This window comes from Cupressus sempervirens, chromosome 6 (genome assembly GCF_028749045.1).
Source record: "Cupressus sempervirens isolate cs-2001-9-10 chromosome 6, ASM2874904v1, whole genome shotgun sequence".
Classification (NCBI taxonomy): Eukaryota; Viridiplantae; Streptophyta; class Pinopsida; order Cupressales; family Cupressaceae; genus Cupressus; species Cupressus sempervirens.
In genome coordinates, this window is record NC_143123.1 from 240,137,490 (window position 1) to 240,157,044 (window position 19,555).

Consider the following 19,555-nt stretch of genomic DNA (forward strand, 5'->3'; position numbering starts at 1 on the left):
CATGTATAGATCCTGCTACATTTAGATCTAAATTTTTTTAGGCTTACTAATTTGCTAAGTGATGAGCCCAAGGTTTAGCGTTGAACCCAACACTCTGATACCATATATAACATATGATTTTTTTCCCAAAGTTAAAAATATATGATTTTGCCCTAGGGTTAGATCTCAAAGTATTTGCTCTATACTATATATAGAAAATTTGTACCCTAGAATTTATAGCTGTTAAATGATCACATAGAGGAAGTGAGCATATATCTACATCAAGAAAATTTTATCATGGCAATGGCTACAGCTAAAGATAATGCATTCCAACCCATGTATAATCATTTGAAAAGAACTGACAATCATATTCTCAACCATTTATAATCATTTGAAAGAAATTGACAATTCTAATCTAAGCCATTTATATTTATTTGAAAGGAAACTAGAAATGAAATCTATGCTAATAAATTAACAAGGAGATAGATAAGAATTCAGATTTCATACATGTAACTGAAATAGTTATCGCTGTGTTGACAAAGCCTCGGCTTTCAGAGAAGAGGAGAAGCATTGACATAGGCTTAACCTCCCAACCATGGACATTATATTATCCCAACAAAATCTTGAGATGAGAAAGACCCTCCCTACCCCAGGTTAGGCTTGGGGCACTACAGTCCAACCATCCAAGCTTACCGGTGTTAGAGTGTCCGCTTAGCAATAGGCAAGCATGCCTCTAATCAACCTTGGCCAAGAATTTAGATGGACAATAAATACCCAATCACCACTACCTGACTTAACAACAGAGTATAATTTGGACAATCATGAGCTGACTTGATTTTTAATAACCTCTTTAAAATTAAATGTTCATGTATGGAAGTTCTGATCATATTGTTTTCTTTTCCTTTGCAGGAATCCCCTCCTCTTTGATGGAGCCCAAAATTTTAGTCTCCATTTGTGAAATGACACATGCCAAAATTATGGATGGTTAAATCAAAATTGGCAAAATATTGTATAAGAATCCAAATACTCATACAACGGGTAGAGAAAATACAGAAAGAAGAACAACTGTCACCATTCATAGCTTTGAGGAAATCAGATGTGGAAACACATAAATTAAGAATTTTCTGCCCTCTGATACATGTTATGCAGAATTGTTCTAATAGCAAAAAAAAGATTGGAGATGGAATTTCTTAGCTCGACGTTCTAAATGGTATAGGAAGAAGCTTTGCTGAGAAAAGAACAACAAAAAATAATTCTGAGAAATTTGAAAGTTTGTACAGTTCTGGATTCACGTTTACTTAACCCTAATTATTCTTTAATATGATTTATTCTAAAGTGAAGTTTGAAGGATTTGGATTGTTAGTCACTAGAAACATCAGTTGGGATAATTATCTTCTAAAGATTCTTACACCTCTTCAGTTCAAGCCAACTTACCTCCCTGGGACGATGAAGCTTATCCCTTGCTAAACATCCTGAGCATCTAAAATGATGTTATTCTTTCTAATGCCTTTATCTTCCTCATTGCACTACCTGTCAATGTAAAGGCTTGTCGAAACAAATTCTATCATAACACGAAAGTTCTTCTATATCTAACTTTGTATCTAGATGGAATGAGTGGGCACTAAAAAAAGGGGTTGGATAGTTAGCGGACTAGGCATCAAATTGGAAGATATTATTGAAAAGGAATTTGCATATAATACTGTATTATGACACCTTATCTGAAAGAGTTATCAATTTGAAACGAAGCATGTGAACTGCAGAAGACTATGCTTGTTCAACGTCTCATATAGTAGAGAATTACATCGCAAGTCAAACTTTAGCCAAACATATGGTGGCTCGTGCATACTATTGTTTTCGAGTAGAACATGATGCTTAGGTGATAGCAATTATCAGTTTTCAGAGTGAGGAGGACTCCTTGTGTGATCACGATGTAATCCCAGCCATGCCGCTCATGTACCTCTGCGTTCAAATATTCATGGAGACCTAATGTCTATGCTTCACAGAGCCGCTGAAACATGAATTTTTTGTGTTAAATATTACCGATCATTAATGAACTTATATTAATTTTGTGTTCTTTTGCAGGTTTGGAGAATATATGCTAAAGAAAATGAAGTTTCAAACCAAAGACATCAGAGAAGGAGCGTTGGGCCTGCGACTGATTTTACGGATGAACTTGTATAGCAAGAGGTTTATTTGCGTGAGCTGAGCCTTGCAATTGATGAAGCAATCAATATAAAGAAACCCAAAATGGGTATCATGGTTGCTATCAAATCTTCAGTAGTTATATGTTTGGAGTTTAATCCTCATCTTAGTAAAATTCTTTCTTTAATATAATTGCATAGTTATAAATTACGATTAGGTATTGTGAAGAGTGGTGCCTTTTAATTTGCACCCTTTTTACCTCTATAAATAATGAAAGTGTGACACACAATGGGAGACAATTTCAATTCTAAATTTTTTATATATACTATGATGCACCTATGATGTATTATATTTTCCCATCGATAAAGGAATGAGCGATTGAACAAAGCCCTTGGATTTTGGATTATCAAACAAATTTATATATAATTCCAGAATTGAAATTCGCAATAGATTGATCATCTGTAAAGAGTGTCTTTATTGTGATTTTATTTCCAGTACAGTTATTTATTTTATATTTCAGAGTTTTAAATTATTAAGTTGTGTCTTTTATAAATGTCTTTTATTAATCTCTATAAATATTTTAATATTTGGATAAGTGGACTAGGTCATTATTGCATTTTAAATTTGATAAACACAAATATTGTGAATTATTTAATTATTTTCATATTTATGTCTAGTTTGTCTCCGCAGGAGCTAAAGTGCATCCTAGACTAGTTTAAAATTGCATTTTTATAATTGATCCGTCGCATCTGAATTACTAAAATTGTTTATAGTTTAAATATATTGGACTTTATAAAGTTGTACATTTCAACTTATAATATTCACTCTAGTGATTGCCCATTTAATTAAGCACTGGTCTTTTACTCTTGATTCATAATCCATATGCTAGCAACTGTTTCATTTCTTTCCTTTGAAGAAATAATATATTCATTTGTTACAATCATTTATAATAATCACATATATTTAAAAACTCTCATATATTCTTTTATTATTCTTAATTCATAATTCACAAATTTGAAGTTTTCTATAAGTCTTGCCATTAGGAAAGCTTTCATTGTATTCGTGTTTTAATTAATCTGCTTTAAGAATCTTGGATATAAGGTTGTCGTCCAAGGCTTAAGTACACCCACCTCAGTTTTGCAAAGCTGGAAATGCAGGGACCTCAGACTATATTGTTTAGTTCCGTCAAGTTGGCCTTAACTGGTTGGATATCCCAGCATCCAACAGGCAAGGCTCATAGAATTCCAATTTGCAGTTTTGGAAACCAACACTCTCCACCCACTAATCTTGGCTTCACTAGCCTTGGGTGAATCCTCAGAGACTATCACATAATACTGAGATCTTTATCACATGGTTTCTTTGAATAAAATCCATAGATGGTATACAACGAATACTAGTATGTATATCAATATGTCATAATTCACAATCACATTCTGTATTAGAATTCTCATAAAGAAAATTAAAGAAAATAATCGAGTATAGGAAAAAGAAATGCATGAGGTCTCTATTGTTATTGGACCTATATATCGAGCCTAGCATTCAGAAACATATTTAATACCATGCTCATATATGTGCTTCTAATGTAACCGAAACAAGCTATACTAGTAATGATGTCAAATGGAAAATTTAGAACGGAGTGAATTCCATAACCTGTAGTGAACTATTTTAGTGGTCAATAGTAGTCGGCCCAACAAGATATCACCACCGTGAGGTAGAAGCTGATGGCCCAAGATGCTATGAAATGGGAAAAGAAGAAATAGAAATGAAGTAGAAGGAAAAATAGCAATGTCAAACGAGTCTGAAGTCAAGTGCAATAGTAATACCATCTTTGTTCATCCACAGCCACGAAGTCTTATAGCTCCCCGACTTGGTACCATGATATTGGTTTTAAAAAGGTCATTGGTCTTGAAAGATCATCGGTTTTACAAGATGGACGCTAACTTGAGATGGCCACCTCATAACGAGAGGTATTATAAAGTTAATAAAAATAATATATATATGTATATATAAAAGTAAATAATCTAAATATAATGTATCATCATACTATTTTGTTATATCTATAATCATGCTCATATGCATACGTACATCTATATATGTGTGATTTAGAGAATATATACGATTTATTTCTAACATCATATTCCCTCTGTATACACACACACACACACACACACACACACACACATATATATATATATATATATACTAATAAGTATGATTATAGATACAATTACAGTATCATGGTCACATCATATATTTATATATATACATATATATATAATAACTTATAATGATAACATTGCCGGTGTCTCAGAACAACAGAGAGGTAACTGTTCTAAACAAAAATTTTAGATATTCACTGATTTTAAATGTTTGACCAAGTAACTCATGATTGTCTATTGGTGTACTCTATTGTGAAGTCACTAAATCCTCTATCAAGGTAGTTAGACATCATACCTGATGATCAAACAATGGAGTAGGATAGTGCCCCATTCCTTGAATCCCATTTAGCAATGCTTTCTCCCCTGCGCCTGCTTCTGCAACCACTAGTGCAACATTTCCACAATAATAACAAGTTCCTCCATTTAAATCAAACAGTAGGATATATTAACTAATAAATGTAACAATGGCTAACAACCAGTATCAATATATAAGTAAACATGATAAACAGTTAACCAATTTCCAATACACAAGATTAAAACAAATAAATTTTACATGAAATAAATAGTTAACTGTAATTTCCCTTTTCACATGATCATGACATTTGATAGTTTTAACTAATCACTGCAACGACTATAAACTTATTTTAATTAGGTCAAAATTTGGGATGTAACACTTAATTATAGAGTTTCCTCCATGGTTAAACCCACTTTTCTTGCAAACCTATTTGCAAAACCTTCACCAAGCGTTGTGCCTTATGAACCATTCATTAGGAAGTCCCTTAAACTCATCAATTGATAAGTAGGAGATATTTTTCCACAGCAAGTCAAACTGAGATATTGCTATCAAGATTCAACTATGCAGTTTTTGAGTCAAACTCATTGATGCATACTTCATGAGAAGTGGTTCACACAAAACCATCTCTCATGGGAATGAATGGAACGCCGATCTAGGTGATGCTCACAGAGGTGAAGCACCGAGACTTCCTGGAGATCACCCTTTTTGGTACTACTCCAGTTTGAGCACGCTTAAATACAAATTCCCCTCCATGGTTAAACCCACGCTATTTGCAACCCCATTTGTAAAACTTTCAACAAGTGTCGTTCCTTATAACCCATTCATTATAAAGCCCATTAAGCTCATCAGTTGATAAGTAGAAGATATTTTTCCAAAGCAAGTCAAATTGTGACACTGGTTTTAGGATTCAACTATGTATTTTTTGCATCCAACTCAGTGACCTATATTTCATGAGTAGAGGTTCACAATAACTCATCTCTCATGAAAATGAACCGAACACCTAGCACTCATTAGATCAAGGTGATGCTCATAGAGGTGAAACACCAACCTGGAAAGTCACCCATCCTAGTACTACTCCAGCACAAGCACACTTAACTACATAGTTTCATTAGAAAGCCCCTTAAGCTTGTCAATTGATAAGTAGGGGATAGTTTTCCACAGCAAGTCAATTTGTGATATTGCTATCAGGATTCAACTATGTAGTTTTTGAGTCAAACTCACTGACCCATATTTCATGAGTAGTGGTTCACACAAAGTCCTAATGCTTCATCTCTATGAGCATCACCTAGATCTAATGAGAGCCAAGTGTTGCTTCATTCTCATGAGAGCCGGGTTTGCATACCACAACTCAAGCGATCAAAACGCCCTCACAAAAATTCAGTTTGACCTGCTTGAAGTTGCTATCCTAGCACAAGTATTGCATTTTCTCATCGAATATTTCATACCAATGCCTTTGAGTTCAACCCCCCTTAAACCAAAACTTATAGGACTGAACACCATATACCAGTATAAAAACCTTGCAGCCAAGTAGAGACAGACCATTCACACAAAACAAAGTATTTTAATGAGTTGCCCAATATTTATTCACCCTTCTCTAATGCCTCGTTAGAATCACCAGCTGTAGCAGGAAAGATTAATATTCTACCACCCTTACTTCTCCAGAAATTCAACCACCCAACATAGGGAATGATACAACACAACAAAAGGGTAAAAATCTACATGCCAAACCTCATTTACTTCACTTCCCCTCTGAAACTTCAATCTCTACCAATTATGCTTTGTCTACCAAAACTTAGCAAAATTGCAAATTCACAATTGTACCTGCAAATCTCTTCAAATCTTTTGCACAACCTTCAACTCTGACTGAGCCATGCTACATTAACCAGGAATAATCTTTCAGTCCATGACTAATCTTCTCTGAGAGAGGTTTTTGTCCTCAAGACGGTTTAGATGAACCAAGTTCAACTACACAAAATCAAAAGAGTTTCACTAGAGAAAAAATAGAATAATTTGCATCATGCAAATGAACTCACAAAATCTCCTCTCATATTTTTTCCTCCAAGTTCTAAAAGAACAGTTAAAGAACAATTCAAATTTCACTTTTTCAATTAAAAATATCCTTTTTACTCCAAAAGACCCTGCTATCAAATAATGATAATATTTGATACGCAAGGTTCCAATGTTATATGCCCATGATTTAAAACTTATTACTCTTTCCAGTGAACTCTCATACTAGGGTGCCCATTTTATCAGTTTAATAAAATTAAGCAAATTTAATAAATAATCAAACTACAGCCAATAATATACTTGAGTTGTGGAAATTGTAGAAAAACATGGAATGAAAATCTTATAGTACTAGAATGATACCATCGATGAATAATGAAATTTGGTGACAACTGAGTGACTTACTATAAATAGACAATCCGTCCAAGAAACTTACAGAGCACATCAGGAGCCGAATTTCACTTTGGAGAGTATCATGAGAGTCCTATAAATCAAGTGAGCTCATTGACTACAATATAGAAGTGACCGCAGGTTAAAATGGTAATCTTACATAAATCATGTATCTGTTTAATCAATCTTAACTGCATTATACTCGTCACTTTCAGTTTCTGTTTTTAGCTGAAAAGAATGAGTGTCCATTAACTATTGGTTTTCTTTATTAGATAGAAAATAAAAAAGCCTCTTGTATCATGCTGAAGTGATACATCACTTTCTTCCCTAGTCTAAGAATAAAGAGACAAGTTTATTTTTAGTTTGTTTTTTCTGCACAACTCCATTAGTTTTTAGGTATTTATTGAAATTTCTGTGTAAGAAAAATTATCATTTCGTCCACTCTTCAAAAAGGGAGCTCCCTATGAATTCAAAGAAAGATATTACCCTACATGTTCCACTCTATTTTGCACCAATGAAGAGCTAACAGGTCTACAAGCATAAACAATGAGCTGCAAACCTTCGCCAAGCACATTATGTCCTAGAAATTGATAAATATGCCATACAACTTCTTATAGATTTTTTTCCATTTATCAAAACTTAAAAAATTACATATTTAGTTTCAATTTAGGAATGAAGAATTATCCCAAACGATTCTCCAAACTAGAACAGTTTCTTCAACCATTTTCATTTATGAAGACAACTTCCAAACCAGATACATAAAGGCATCTAGCATGTCAAGCCTCTAAAGTGATCTATGATATTCTTTGACTTATAATCTCATACCTGATCATCAACAACCTTCACTTTCACATAGACCTGCCTATACAAAGTATCTAGCATTGCTTGCAAATATCCTTCAATGTACATCTGCAAACAAATAATCCAGTTGGATAAAATAGCACTCAGAAAGCCAAATAAATAAGGAAAATAAATTTGAAAGATGAAATGAAAATAAAAGCAATATACAACTCCAACAGAAAGAATGCACTTATGCCGCAAGATTAACAAAGGTTTTACCTAAGAAATAATTATATGATGAAGCATAATTATCATTCACGTTTTATGCCTTAATTATGATAGCACTAGCAACAAATCTTGTGCTCAGCGTAGCACTGTAGAGCCTACATTTATGCATACCTCATTGATGGCAGCACTATTATCAAGCTTAATACGACGCGTGGAACTGCCTTTGACAATAGCTGTCCTTAATGTTGATGGCTCCATAGCTACTTTGAGAATGCCACGACGGAAACCATTCACCTTGAGTTACATTGTAGACAAAGCCCAAATGTTTAGTCATGATATTGACTTGGAGGAAATACAAGCAGACATGGCTCTCTGATGTCTTTATAACATTCATGTAAATGTTAGATGAAACGTTTCTGCAGAAAACTGAAGGTTTTCTCTCTACTGGTTTTTCTTAAGTATCAGACGACAATTCCAAAAATCATTTTCTTCAACAAACCAGAAATAAGATATTTCAATATTCGACACATGTACATGGAAATCTTTGTTCTGACAATCCAACAAATGAACAGGAAAACATACCAATCCATGCAAACCACTCGTTTCTGCCCCTTTTAGTACACTATCTGAAACTTCCGTGATCACGGCAAACAACACATTTGACCCAGCTTTTTTCATCTGCAACAAACAAAAATGCACTTAGTAGACAAAACTCATGTCGAGAAGAAGCAATGGCCATAACAAAAAGCATCCGTTCATCTCATTATTCTTTGTTCTTCAAAACCTTCAATATATTGAATAATTTATTTAGAAGTAATTACAACAAAGGCCATCAAATACAAGCCTAAGGCTGGGATAGATATTTACTGTATGCCCCAAGTCTACAGAGTGAGGTGCGCCAAACCCTTTCTTCTTGATGCCTTTCCTAAGCAGATTGAACATGCCTGTAATCAAACTAATACATTAATAATAGTGTTGACTCTCACTAAGATGAATTACATGACATGAAATCAAGAAGATGCCATTGTGCTTAATCAAAACCTACTGATAATAAAAATATCCTTAGAGGAATGCTTGCAGATATGTTGTTACTATAAATGAATAGATCTACATTTTCAAAGGATGTTCCGCTTGCAACTCTAATCAACATTGAAGCAACACAATATAAGAGAGGAAAAACCTAAAATGTAAATGTAGCATCTAACACACATTCATTCTCATCATGGGCCATAAAATGTGACCAGAAACATAGAGATCTAAATCCTTCTCTATGCAATTTTGTCTGAAAACTAAGTTCTAAGCTTAGTCACAGGGTTTGCCGAATTTCTGACTTCCAGTTCAAGATTTGGCAAACCAATTAAAGATGGTTGAAATTCAGCAAAATTCGCCTTAAAATTTGTAGGAATATAGGAAATATTTTTTATTAAAATAAATGCTTACAAGGAATTTCGCTAGTAGGTGAGCAGTTGATAGTCGCCATTGAAAGTTATGAGGACCACCGCTGAGTTCTTAGGGGGCTGTGAGCAGAAATGTTGCCTTGCCATTGATGTTTTATGGAGATCGTGGCCAGAAATTTAGGCTTTTTGGGCGGCTTCAATGGGATAGGATGCTGCAATTTCATTTTCTGTATTGCTGTTTAGGCATGCCAAAAAAGTGATTTCATGTGCTACCCCCAAAAAAAACTCTGCACATAACAAAAAATACTACATATTTAATAATATTATTATAATTTTATTGTTTTACTTATATTTTTTAATCACATTTATTTAATGAAAAATTGAATAATTTAAGAATATTTTATTTTGTTTGTTAATTATCAATATATAAAATTTAATAAATATAAAATTAAAAAAAACAAAAGCAATATTATTTATTTTGAGAATTTGGTAGACATCTAATTTATTTGCTTAAAGAAATCAAATTCATATAGAGAAAATTTAATAATGATTTTTTTCAATTTTATTTTTTTCTCTTGAATTTCATCTGAATTTAATTGTTGTCCAAGTTCGGATTTGGTTCCAAGTTCGGGTACTAAGGACTGGTTAGCTGGTATGACAAATTTTGAAAAGGGGTTTGGGTTCATTAGAACAAAAACATGTAAAAATTATGTGTGTGTGTTCACACACATACATATTTATGAAGCCTAGAACCATGAGTTAAGATTAGAATGTCACATATCAGAAAAACATTTAAACAATAGAAACACCATAACTTGTAACTGTTGTAAAGTTTTCACACCATCGCCCCAAAATTTTTTGGGGACCCCCTTTTTTCGGTTGCCTTAGCAAATTTGGAGTGGTCCAGAGGTTTTCGATTTGGCATTTTTATACCTTGGACACCTTCGGGCAAAGAGGGGATTTGATTTTTTTCACCTAGTGCCAACTTGATTTTCCAAAACATGTAATTTTATCCTTAGGCCAAACAGAATTCAAATGACAACATTTTTTTCCATGATTAAAACGATATCTAGCAAGATAGATTTGCAAATTTTGCACTTAGAAAGATTTTTTTGAAAATTTGATATAATTGTATAAGCTTGAACATTTTCAAAATGTATTTGTTAGATTTAGTTATTTTGGAAAATCTTGAATTTTTTTTCGATGAAAAGGAATTTTTTGATAGTGAAATTGAAATTGAAGTTTGAATTTCGACTACTAGGAAAAGGATTTATTTTGTTAAAAAAAATAAAAATTGAAATGGTATTGCAAGGTTAAAATTGAATTGAATCGCAAAATTGCATTAATTTAATTAAAATTTTCCCTAGAAGATTTTAGAAATGTTAAAGGAAATTGGTAATTTGGAATTGAAAATCGGTTTTGGCTTGCTAGATTTGATTTTAATGATATTTTAATTGCCAAAACATTATTAAATGGAAACTTTGACATCTCCTAGGCTTTCCTTGCTTCTATTTTGCAATTTCTGATCAAAACTGGCAATTAAATGGGCCAATTTCACTATGAGCTAAGTAGTTTTAATGTTGCATTTAAATCTATGCATTAATTAACTTAATTTGTTTTCCCTCTAGGCAGGTCGGCCCACTTGGAGAGGCAAAAAGTGTGCTATAAGAGGGGCTTCCCCTCTTATTTTCTCATTCCTTTTTCCTCCTCCTCCTTGGATGTGTGATTTTCTTCAAAGGGAGGCAAATTTCCAACTTGGGCAATTTTTCCATTTTTTAGCAGCATTTTTCTCCTCCTTGCTTGGGTGATTTCTGCCCTAGGACGATTTTTGGAGTAGATCCGATGTTTTTCCAGCTTGGTCAATTTTTTTGAGGCCTAATTTTTACTGATTTGGCAACAATTTTAGTCTGATTTCTCCTCCATGGCAGCGATTTTCTCCTTCCAGAATTTGGCAATTTTATTTGGTGAAGAGGCTATATGATTTATGGTCTGATTTTTGGCAAGTTGGGGCAATTTCAAGGAAGTCGAAATTCTAATTTTGGCTAAGGCATCATTATTTGCAAGGATGCTTGAAATTTTCAAGATCTAATCCGAATTTTCAAGATCTAGTAACTCCCTTAAGAGCAAGAAGAGAAGTTTGGAGGTTGAGAAAAGCAACAAACATTAGGAACCTCTAGCAAAGAGACGGAATGCAACACTATCAAGGGAGAGCATAATTGAGGCTAGAGGCCAAGGGGATAATACAAGTGGACAAAGGGTCACGGTAAAGATGAGTTCTGATTCAGAATCAAGTGGTTACAACAACAGTATCGAGTACTCTCCTCTCTCGGAGAACCAACATGGAGATGATGTGGCAGTCACTAGTGAAGAAGAGGATAGGCCAATTGATATTGAGAAAATAAGCCAGGTGTTTGGGGAAGTTGGTGATGCTTTTCTAGTCGAACCGAATCCAACTTTGGGGAGATTCACTGCACCACCATGGTTAAGGAAAATGCTTATGCCAAGAGGCGAGGTGGTGACTGTCCGAATAGTTGAAGATATTCAAGGCTTAGTGGAAAAGGAAGATAGTGAGAAACAGAAACAAACTGCAAAAACGGTGGCAAACGTAATCAGGAGCAATGATGAGAGTCATCGAAAGGTTCAGATTGCTATACCAAAGGTTAGCAACGCAATGCATGAGATTGTAGCCCAGGAATATGGGATAGTAGAGCATAACTTGGGAAGAATCATGGATGACATGGAATGTGAAGAGATCTAGGAAGGCATGGTTTCAATTAGAGAAAAGTTGAGGAAGGCAAATGAGAGGATTGTAAAGTTGGAGGCCGAAGACAAGTACTGGAGAGATTGCTAGCCTATCCAACAGTTGCATCAGACAACCCTTCCGCAAGACAGCGGGAGCAACAATGGGAAACAAAGGGCCAAAGTGCAAAACCAGCCAAATGTACATCTAACACCACAAAACATAGCATTCAAAGGGTTGAATGGGCTGGAGTGCAGAAAGTGGTGGAATGAAAGTCCTGATGGCCACCTTGTCAAAGCAAGCATATGGAAGGCACAGGTAGAGTGGGCAATCCAGATGCCAGTCTTTTGTAATCAAAATTTCAAAGGCGTCCTACGTACCATGATTGAGGCATATGACAGGCATTCCTGCAAGAGTTCTTTTCCATACTTGGGACAGGACTTAGTAATATCATTCTGGCCAACTGACTTCACCAGGGTATTTTGCATACCAAGGTCGGCACAAGGAGGAAAGAAAATTGAAAGGCAGCCAAAAAAGATGGGTAAAGAGAGAAAATTGCAATTGGTGGAATTAGTGTGCGGGGAACTGGCGCAGCATAAGAAAGATACCCTTACTGACACATCGAGGAGAAGAGGGTTGCAAAAATTAGACATCACGAAAGGCCACTGGAGGTGCCTCAAGGACTTAATAGAGAGTCGACTTACAGGGTCAAGTAGGGCGTCAGACATCTCTTTCCCGCAGGTCAGTATGATGAACGAACTCATGAACGGGAGGGTTTATGATTGGGCTTCTCTATTGGCCGCGTGCATGGATGAGTTCATGACATTACAGCATAAAACATTTTATATGTCGCACTATGCCATCAGATTCTTCTTGGAGGTGTCTACGAGGGTGATACCGAACAAAAGGCTTGATATCCAACCGAGCCTGACAGAACCCGACAAGCCTCCAATAATGTGGTGGAGACATTTAGACACACCTGTAGGGCAGAAAGCCATTGGTCAAAAGAGGATGCGGCAAGAGATAGATGAACCCAAAAACACGGATAGTGGCCGATAGGAAACATCTTCTGAAGAGGACAACTCTAAGGAAATGGAGGAGGTGGAGCAAGATGAGGAGGAAGAGGATGAGCAAAGCCACTTCACTTTCCACGTCATCTAACAACTGCACCAGTGGCAGCTATGCCATCTCTTATAGCACCGCATGTACACACTATGGTAGATGTTCACATTCTGGGGTTCGAGCAGTTTAGAAAACTAGTGGTGATGACCCCAATCACCCTAAACCCCAGACCATAGCCAATGGCAGCCCAACCCTTAGGTAGCCGAGGGATAGCATCACCGACGGATACACACGTGGAGACAACCACAGCAAGCGGTTTAACCAGAAGAGGGGAGGGAAGAACTAACTTTTGTACCATAGGAGCATAGACTACCCCAGTCAGCAACACTGAGTATGCCTCAGCTACATCTAGTAGTAGAGTTGACAGCTACGGAGGTAGGAGATAGTCAGAAAAGGGCACAAGAGCAAGTCCGACTAGAGGTGATTGGGACGGATGCAATAGTCACGATAACTGAAGCATTATTGGATGATGCAGTAGGTGAGGAGGCTGATTTGAGCATGCCAGAAGTAGAACACCAAGTGCCAACAATCGTACAGATCAGCTCATCGAGTCGTGCGAGTGAGTATCTAAGACGACGACTACTTCCCCTTGTTGCTAGAGGCACTTCTATCCAGCCTCCCATGAGAGAGGACCTACAGTTAGAGGCGATATGGTCGAATAGCGAAGTTGTCAAGGTTCCTTCATTGCTAGAGGTAGGAGATCAGGGTACAACGACATCGAAGAAAGCATAAAGGAGGGTACGAATGGAGGGTCCTATACCAGTAGTAGAGGAAAAGGATAAGGATATCCATTCCCGCCTCACTGACATCACAAAGAAAAGCAAGCTCCTGGTAGAGTTGGTGCTCATAGAGAGATAACGGTCAGAGGCTGGGCAAGAAGCTTAGGAGGCCGCAGAAAAGGCTCGAGAGGAGATGGCCAACTAACTTACCACCTAGCAGATTGCATGGGAAACAGAGCGAACAGAATTGTTAGCACAACTCAAGGAAGTTACATGAGGGAAACAGGAGGTAGACCAACAATTTGTAGTAGCACCATAAGAGTCAGCAAAGACAGCCCATGACCAGAAAGAAGCTAAATGCCAAGAGATCAAAATGATGTTGAAGGAGGTAGTGGAAGAGAACTCTCAGATCCGAGCTGATTTAGAGGTCCGTATAGAGCAACTGTATCAGGTACAATGAAGCCGATCTATGCACTTAGGGACGCATCTTTCTGAATCTTCTTAGTTATTTTTTGTTTTTTTGTGTCGTCTAGAGACTACTTGCTTTTTGGGGGGAATGATGTTGTCGGTAAACATTGTATAGCCAACAGGTAGATTAGAATTGAAAGGTTGTGTGATAGTTGAGTCACCCCTTCGGATAGATATATGTACTTGAACAAAAAGAAAACATTTGTCATCAATTAGATCAAATATTGTAGTATCTTCTATATACATGCGAATAATAAAGGAATACTTCTGTGTTACATGTTCTTGTCTATTGTCTAAATGCATTAATAAACCATTTACCCTATACGGTAAATAATCTATGCCACTAGCATCCTAGCAGCTGGTTAGGAAGCCTTGTGTGGTAATCTAGTCCTTTTTCCCTTGAATCATTGCATCTATGGAGGTAGAGCCGTTGGTAAGCTTTCATCAGATTCGATCCCCGTCCATTTGCTAGTCTTCCCATTCATAGGAGTAGGGTAAAGTAGCAAGTAGTTGAGTAATTGGAGTTCATTCTTAGAAAGTTAGAAAGGAGAAGCATCATTGGCAAACACACCTTCCATCACCATCACCATTAACATTATATGGCCCTCATATACATTGCAAAACTGGACATCATCACCATCACAATGAGAGTTCAACAATCCTTGAAAGAACAACATAAGCCCACCTACATGATTAACCAGCAAATCACATTAATATAACTAAGTTAGTATCCACAGGTGTAAGGAACATTGGAGTTTTTCTCATGTCCTCATGAGTATTTATTTTTCAAGAGAGGGATTGAGTGTTTGATATTATCAACATTATTTGGTGCTAGGAGGAGGGCAGAATTGAAGTTCACTAGGGGGCTGAATTGGAATTCATTCTGGGAACACCTTTTGAAATTAGAAACACTATTGGCAAACATACCCTCCATCATCACCATCAACATTGTTTGGTGCTCATATACATTACAAACCCAAACATCATTATCATCACAATGAGAGTTTGACAATCCTTGAATAAACAACATAAGGCCGCCTACATGATTAACCAACAAATTACATTAATTTAACTGAGTTAGTATCCACAGGTGCAAGGAACATTGGAGCTTCTCTTATGTCCTCAAGGGTATTTACTTTTCAAGAGAGGGATTGAGTGTTTGATATTCCGTATCAAGTATTCAATTGCTATATGTTATGTACTGGTACAAAACTGACATCAATAGTAATAGTAGCATCATGAATCATGATCATACCATTATAGCACCATGTACTTCAAGTTCAACATCAAAGATTCAAAATATTAAAATTTATTTGTAACATCCTTTTTTGAAGATCAACTAAAGGATTAGAAAATTATTGATATTCTTCTTCATCTTCTTCACTTCCCTTTAAACGAGTTTTCTCTTGGAAACATGTTTGAGGTAGTCTTAGGTGGTAGCAATTTTCAAGTCTTTGAGTCCCAGAGTGAGTTTTGGCCTACTGGAAAGTAATGCATGTCTGGGGTGTGAGCAAGTGTTGAGCTAAATTTTTCAGGAATATAGATTTGAAACCGAGTGATTTGTGAGGAAATGAGTCAAAATCATTAGAAAATCCTTGTTCTAGTTTCAATTTGACCTCAAAAATTTGAGAGGCTGTGGGAGATTTAACTATTGAAGGCATGCCGAATCTTGAAACTAGGCTGTTTGGAATTTTTGAAAACCCCCAAAATCTAGAATCTGCATTTTAACTCCTATGAGCCACCTACGTGATTAACCAGCAAATCACATTAATATAACTGAGTTAGTATCCATAGGTGTAAGGAACATTGGAGTTTCTCTTATGTCCTCAAGGGTATTTACTTTTCAAGAGAGGGATTGAGTGTTTGATATTCTATATCAAGTATTTAATTGCTATATGTTATGTAGTGGTACAAAACTCACATCAACAGTAATCATAGCATCATGAATCATGATCATACCATTATAGCACCATGTACTTCAAGTTCAACATCAAAGATTCAAAATATTAAAATTAATTTGTATCATTTTTTGAAGTTCAACTAAAGGATTAGAAAATTATTGATATTCTTCTTCATCTTCTTCACTTCCCTTTGAAAGAGTTTTCTCTTGGAAACATGTTTGAGGTAGTCTTAGGTGGCAGCAATTTTCAAGTCTCTGAGTCCCAGAGTGAGGTTGAGCAATTTTGGCCTATTGGAAGGCAATGCATGTCTGGGGTGTGAGCAAGTGTTGAGCTAAGTTTGTCAGGAAAATAGATTTGAAACCGAGTGATTTGTGAGGAAATGAGTCAAAATCATTAGAAAATCCTTGTTCCAGTTTCAATTTGACCTCAAAAAACTAAGAGAGGCTGTGGGAGATTTAACTATTGAAGGCATGCCGAATCTTGAAATTAGGCTGTTTGGAATTTTTGAAAACCCCCAAAATCTAGAATCTGTATTTTAACTCCTATGAGCCACCTACGCGATTAACCAGCAAATCACATTAATATAACTGAGTTAGTATCCACAGGTGTAAGGAACATTGGAGTTTCTCTTATGTCCTCAAGGGTATTTACTTTTCAAGAGAGGGATTGAGTGTTTGATATTCTATATCAAGTATTTAATTGCTATATGTTATGTAGTGGTACAAAACTCACATCAACAGTAATCATAGCATCATGAATCATGATCATACCATTATAGCACCATGTACTTCAAGTTCAACATCAAAGATTCAAAATATTACAATTAATTTTTATCATTTTTTGAAGTTCAACTAAAGGATTAGAAAATTATTGATATTCTTCTTCATCTTCTTCACTTCCCTTTGAAAGAGTTTTCTCTTGGAAACATGTTTGAGGTAGTCTTAGGTGGCAGCAATTTTCAAGTCTCTGAGTCCCAGAGTGAGGTTGAGCAATTTTGGCCTATTGGAAGGCAATGCATGTCTGGGGTGTGAGCAAGTGTTGAGCTAAGTTTGTCAAGAATATAGATTTGAAACCGAGTGATTTGTGAGGAAATGAGTCAAAATCATTAGAAAATCCTTGTTCCAGTTTCAATTTGACCTCAAAAATCTAAGAGAGGCTGTGGGAGATTTAACTATTGAAGGCATGCCGAATCTTGAAATTAGGCTGTTTGGAATTTTTGAAAACCCCCAAAATCTAGAATCTGCATTTTAACTCCTATGAAGCTGAAACCTATCTCAAACATCTTGACAATGCTTATATGAATATAACTTAAAGAATAAGTAAATAAATGTAACTTATAGTTAAATGTCATATTTGTATAAATCCTCCAACCCCTGAGCTGAAAAAATGACTGAGCATGAAAACATGTTACGAGGACAAAGATCTATAAATTGAAGGATAAACTTCATTAAATGTGTGAAGGAATGTGTTGGCAATTGACTTTGACCCTCCGAAGACTTAAATTTGTGTCTAGTTCGATCGAGGTCCACGTATTTTCCATTTGGTTTGCCTGAGCCTGACTGCCTGTGGTTTCGTTCAAACCAAACCTACAGGGACCAGACCCTGTTTGGATCAATAGGTGAACCAGACCAACACCATGGATCAGTCTGAAGTGTGGTTGGCCTGGGGCACATTTAGACAAACTGGACATCCTAGCTTGGTACCACTTATCCAAGGCATAATGAGGAAGGGAGCTCAAAGTCAGCATTAAGAAACAATTTTGAGTCTTCAAGGCGATAGAGCTTCAATATGCCTAATATGTTTGACACTCCTCTATACAATGTTTAAATCTAGATGGTGTAGGCAAATTCTGACAGTATTGCTAAGAGAGCATCTAATTCCTTGAAGCATTATACCAGAGCTGGAAAGAGGGAAAATCAGAGGTTTATCAGGAGTTTAAGGATTTTTCTGTAGTCAAGGCTCGAAATCACTTGCTTTGGAGAAAAAACAGTTTTGGGTTCATAACTTCATGAAAGTTTTGGGGTTTTGTTAAATGTGGGGCTTTAACATGATATTTGAATTTTGATAAATTGAAATCAAGAGAGTGTACATGTGTGTAACCAAGCTTGGTTATTCCTAGCTCAAACAATTTAAGGCTACATTTGGCCTAATTTTTCTTGGGGAACAACCAAAGTACTGTCTATATCCAAATGGAGTTGTTCCCTCAATCAAGTTTGTAGTCAATAATCATACCATTCTTGTCACATTATCAATGTTAGCCAAGTTTTACTTATTGTCAAATTCCAGTCATCACATCTTGCTCTAGTTTGTCAACTAACAATAACACATAGAACAAGAACAAGACACTAATGCTATGAGTGAGAAAAATCTTATCCTTTAGCAAGGAAAGCATCAATGAAAACACCTGTTAATTTAACAATTGCCTCCCAACATCCTTTCTTAGAAACACCCAGGCACCCTCTATCTAAGAAGAAGATCGCTCTCCTTGCAAAAGTGGCCCATTGGTTAAGGCATTTCAAAGTGAAACAAAAGACATTGCAGATAAAAAAATCGCATGCTGCATTTATGCCATTGGTCTTCTTTTCAACTTAGCACGTTTACCATATTGGTGGGAAACAATGAAGGCAATCAATAATGCACGTTATCATTTCACAAGTCTTCAGAAGGAAAAGGTGTGCACTACCGTAATGGCAAAATAAAAAAAATTGTAGAGACATCACTCAAACATCTCTGAAATGTTTTTGAGAATTGGGCATCAATGGGGGGGCAGTGTCTGCCAATCCCCACACATAAAAACGTCCCCATAGCAAAGGGGACAAAAGATTTAGAGACATGTCCCTAGGGTGCATAGACTTATACACATTTTAATTCAAAAAAATTGTCGTTAAAGTGGTACCAGCCATGGTGCAATGTTTTAAGAGGAAGACAGACTGGTTGTTTTAATTCCATGATTATGGATATTAATTCATCCTTCACCATTTTACATTCGTCAATTGACAAATTTATCACTTTTCAGCTAGGCTGACATTATTATATTTAAAATTTTAAACAACCATAAGATAATAAATGCAATTATACCTATAGTGAAACCTTGAAGATCAACAGAGCCCTTTGATGGGTCAAAAAAGAAATGAAAAGATGAAGATGCCGAGTCATCAAAAATAGATGCAAGAGCAGGAGGTAACAGTTTGCTTCCTTTAGCAATATATATCGCTCGCATAATATACCTGT

General features: G+C 36.0%; 1 protein-coding gene across 4 annotated transcripts in view; it reads right to left on the reverse strand.

Moving 5' to 3' along the window:
• Positions 1–19,555, reverse strand: part of LOC149552143 (vacuolar protein sorting-associated protein, putative (DUF1162)) — a 336,370-nt gene that overhangs the window by 27,005 nt on the left and 289,810 nt on the right. For 2 of the 4 annotated variants that reach the window (XR_016352867.1, XM_089787620.1), the window contains exons 30-34: positions 19,403–19,551; positions 8,845–8,921; positions 8,560–8,655; positions 8,149–8,271; positions 7,795–7,878 (exon numbers count right to left, since the gene is read on the reverse strand). Coding sequence is in view for 2 of the 4 variants with exons in the window: in XM_089787620.1 (XP_089643746.1) it covers positions 7,795–7,878; positions 8,149–8,271; positions 8,560–8,655; positions 8,845–8,921; positions 19,403–19,551 (529 nt within the window). In the remaining 2 variants the exon portion in view is untranslated. Of the gene's footprint in view, positions 1–4,575; positions 4,656–7,794; positions 7,879–8,148; positions 8,272–8,559; positions 8,656–8,844; positions 8,922–9,423; positions 9,662–19,402; positions 19,552–19,555 lie in introns of those variants that run through there. The other 2 variants (XR_016352866.1, XM_089787622.1) reach the window with 2 other exon arrangements.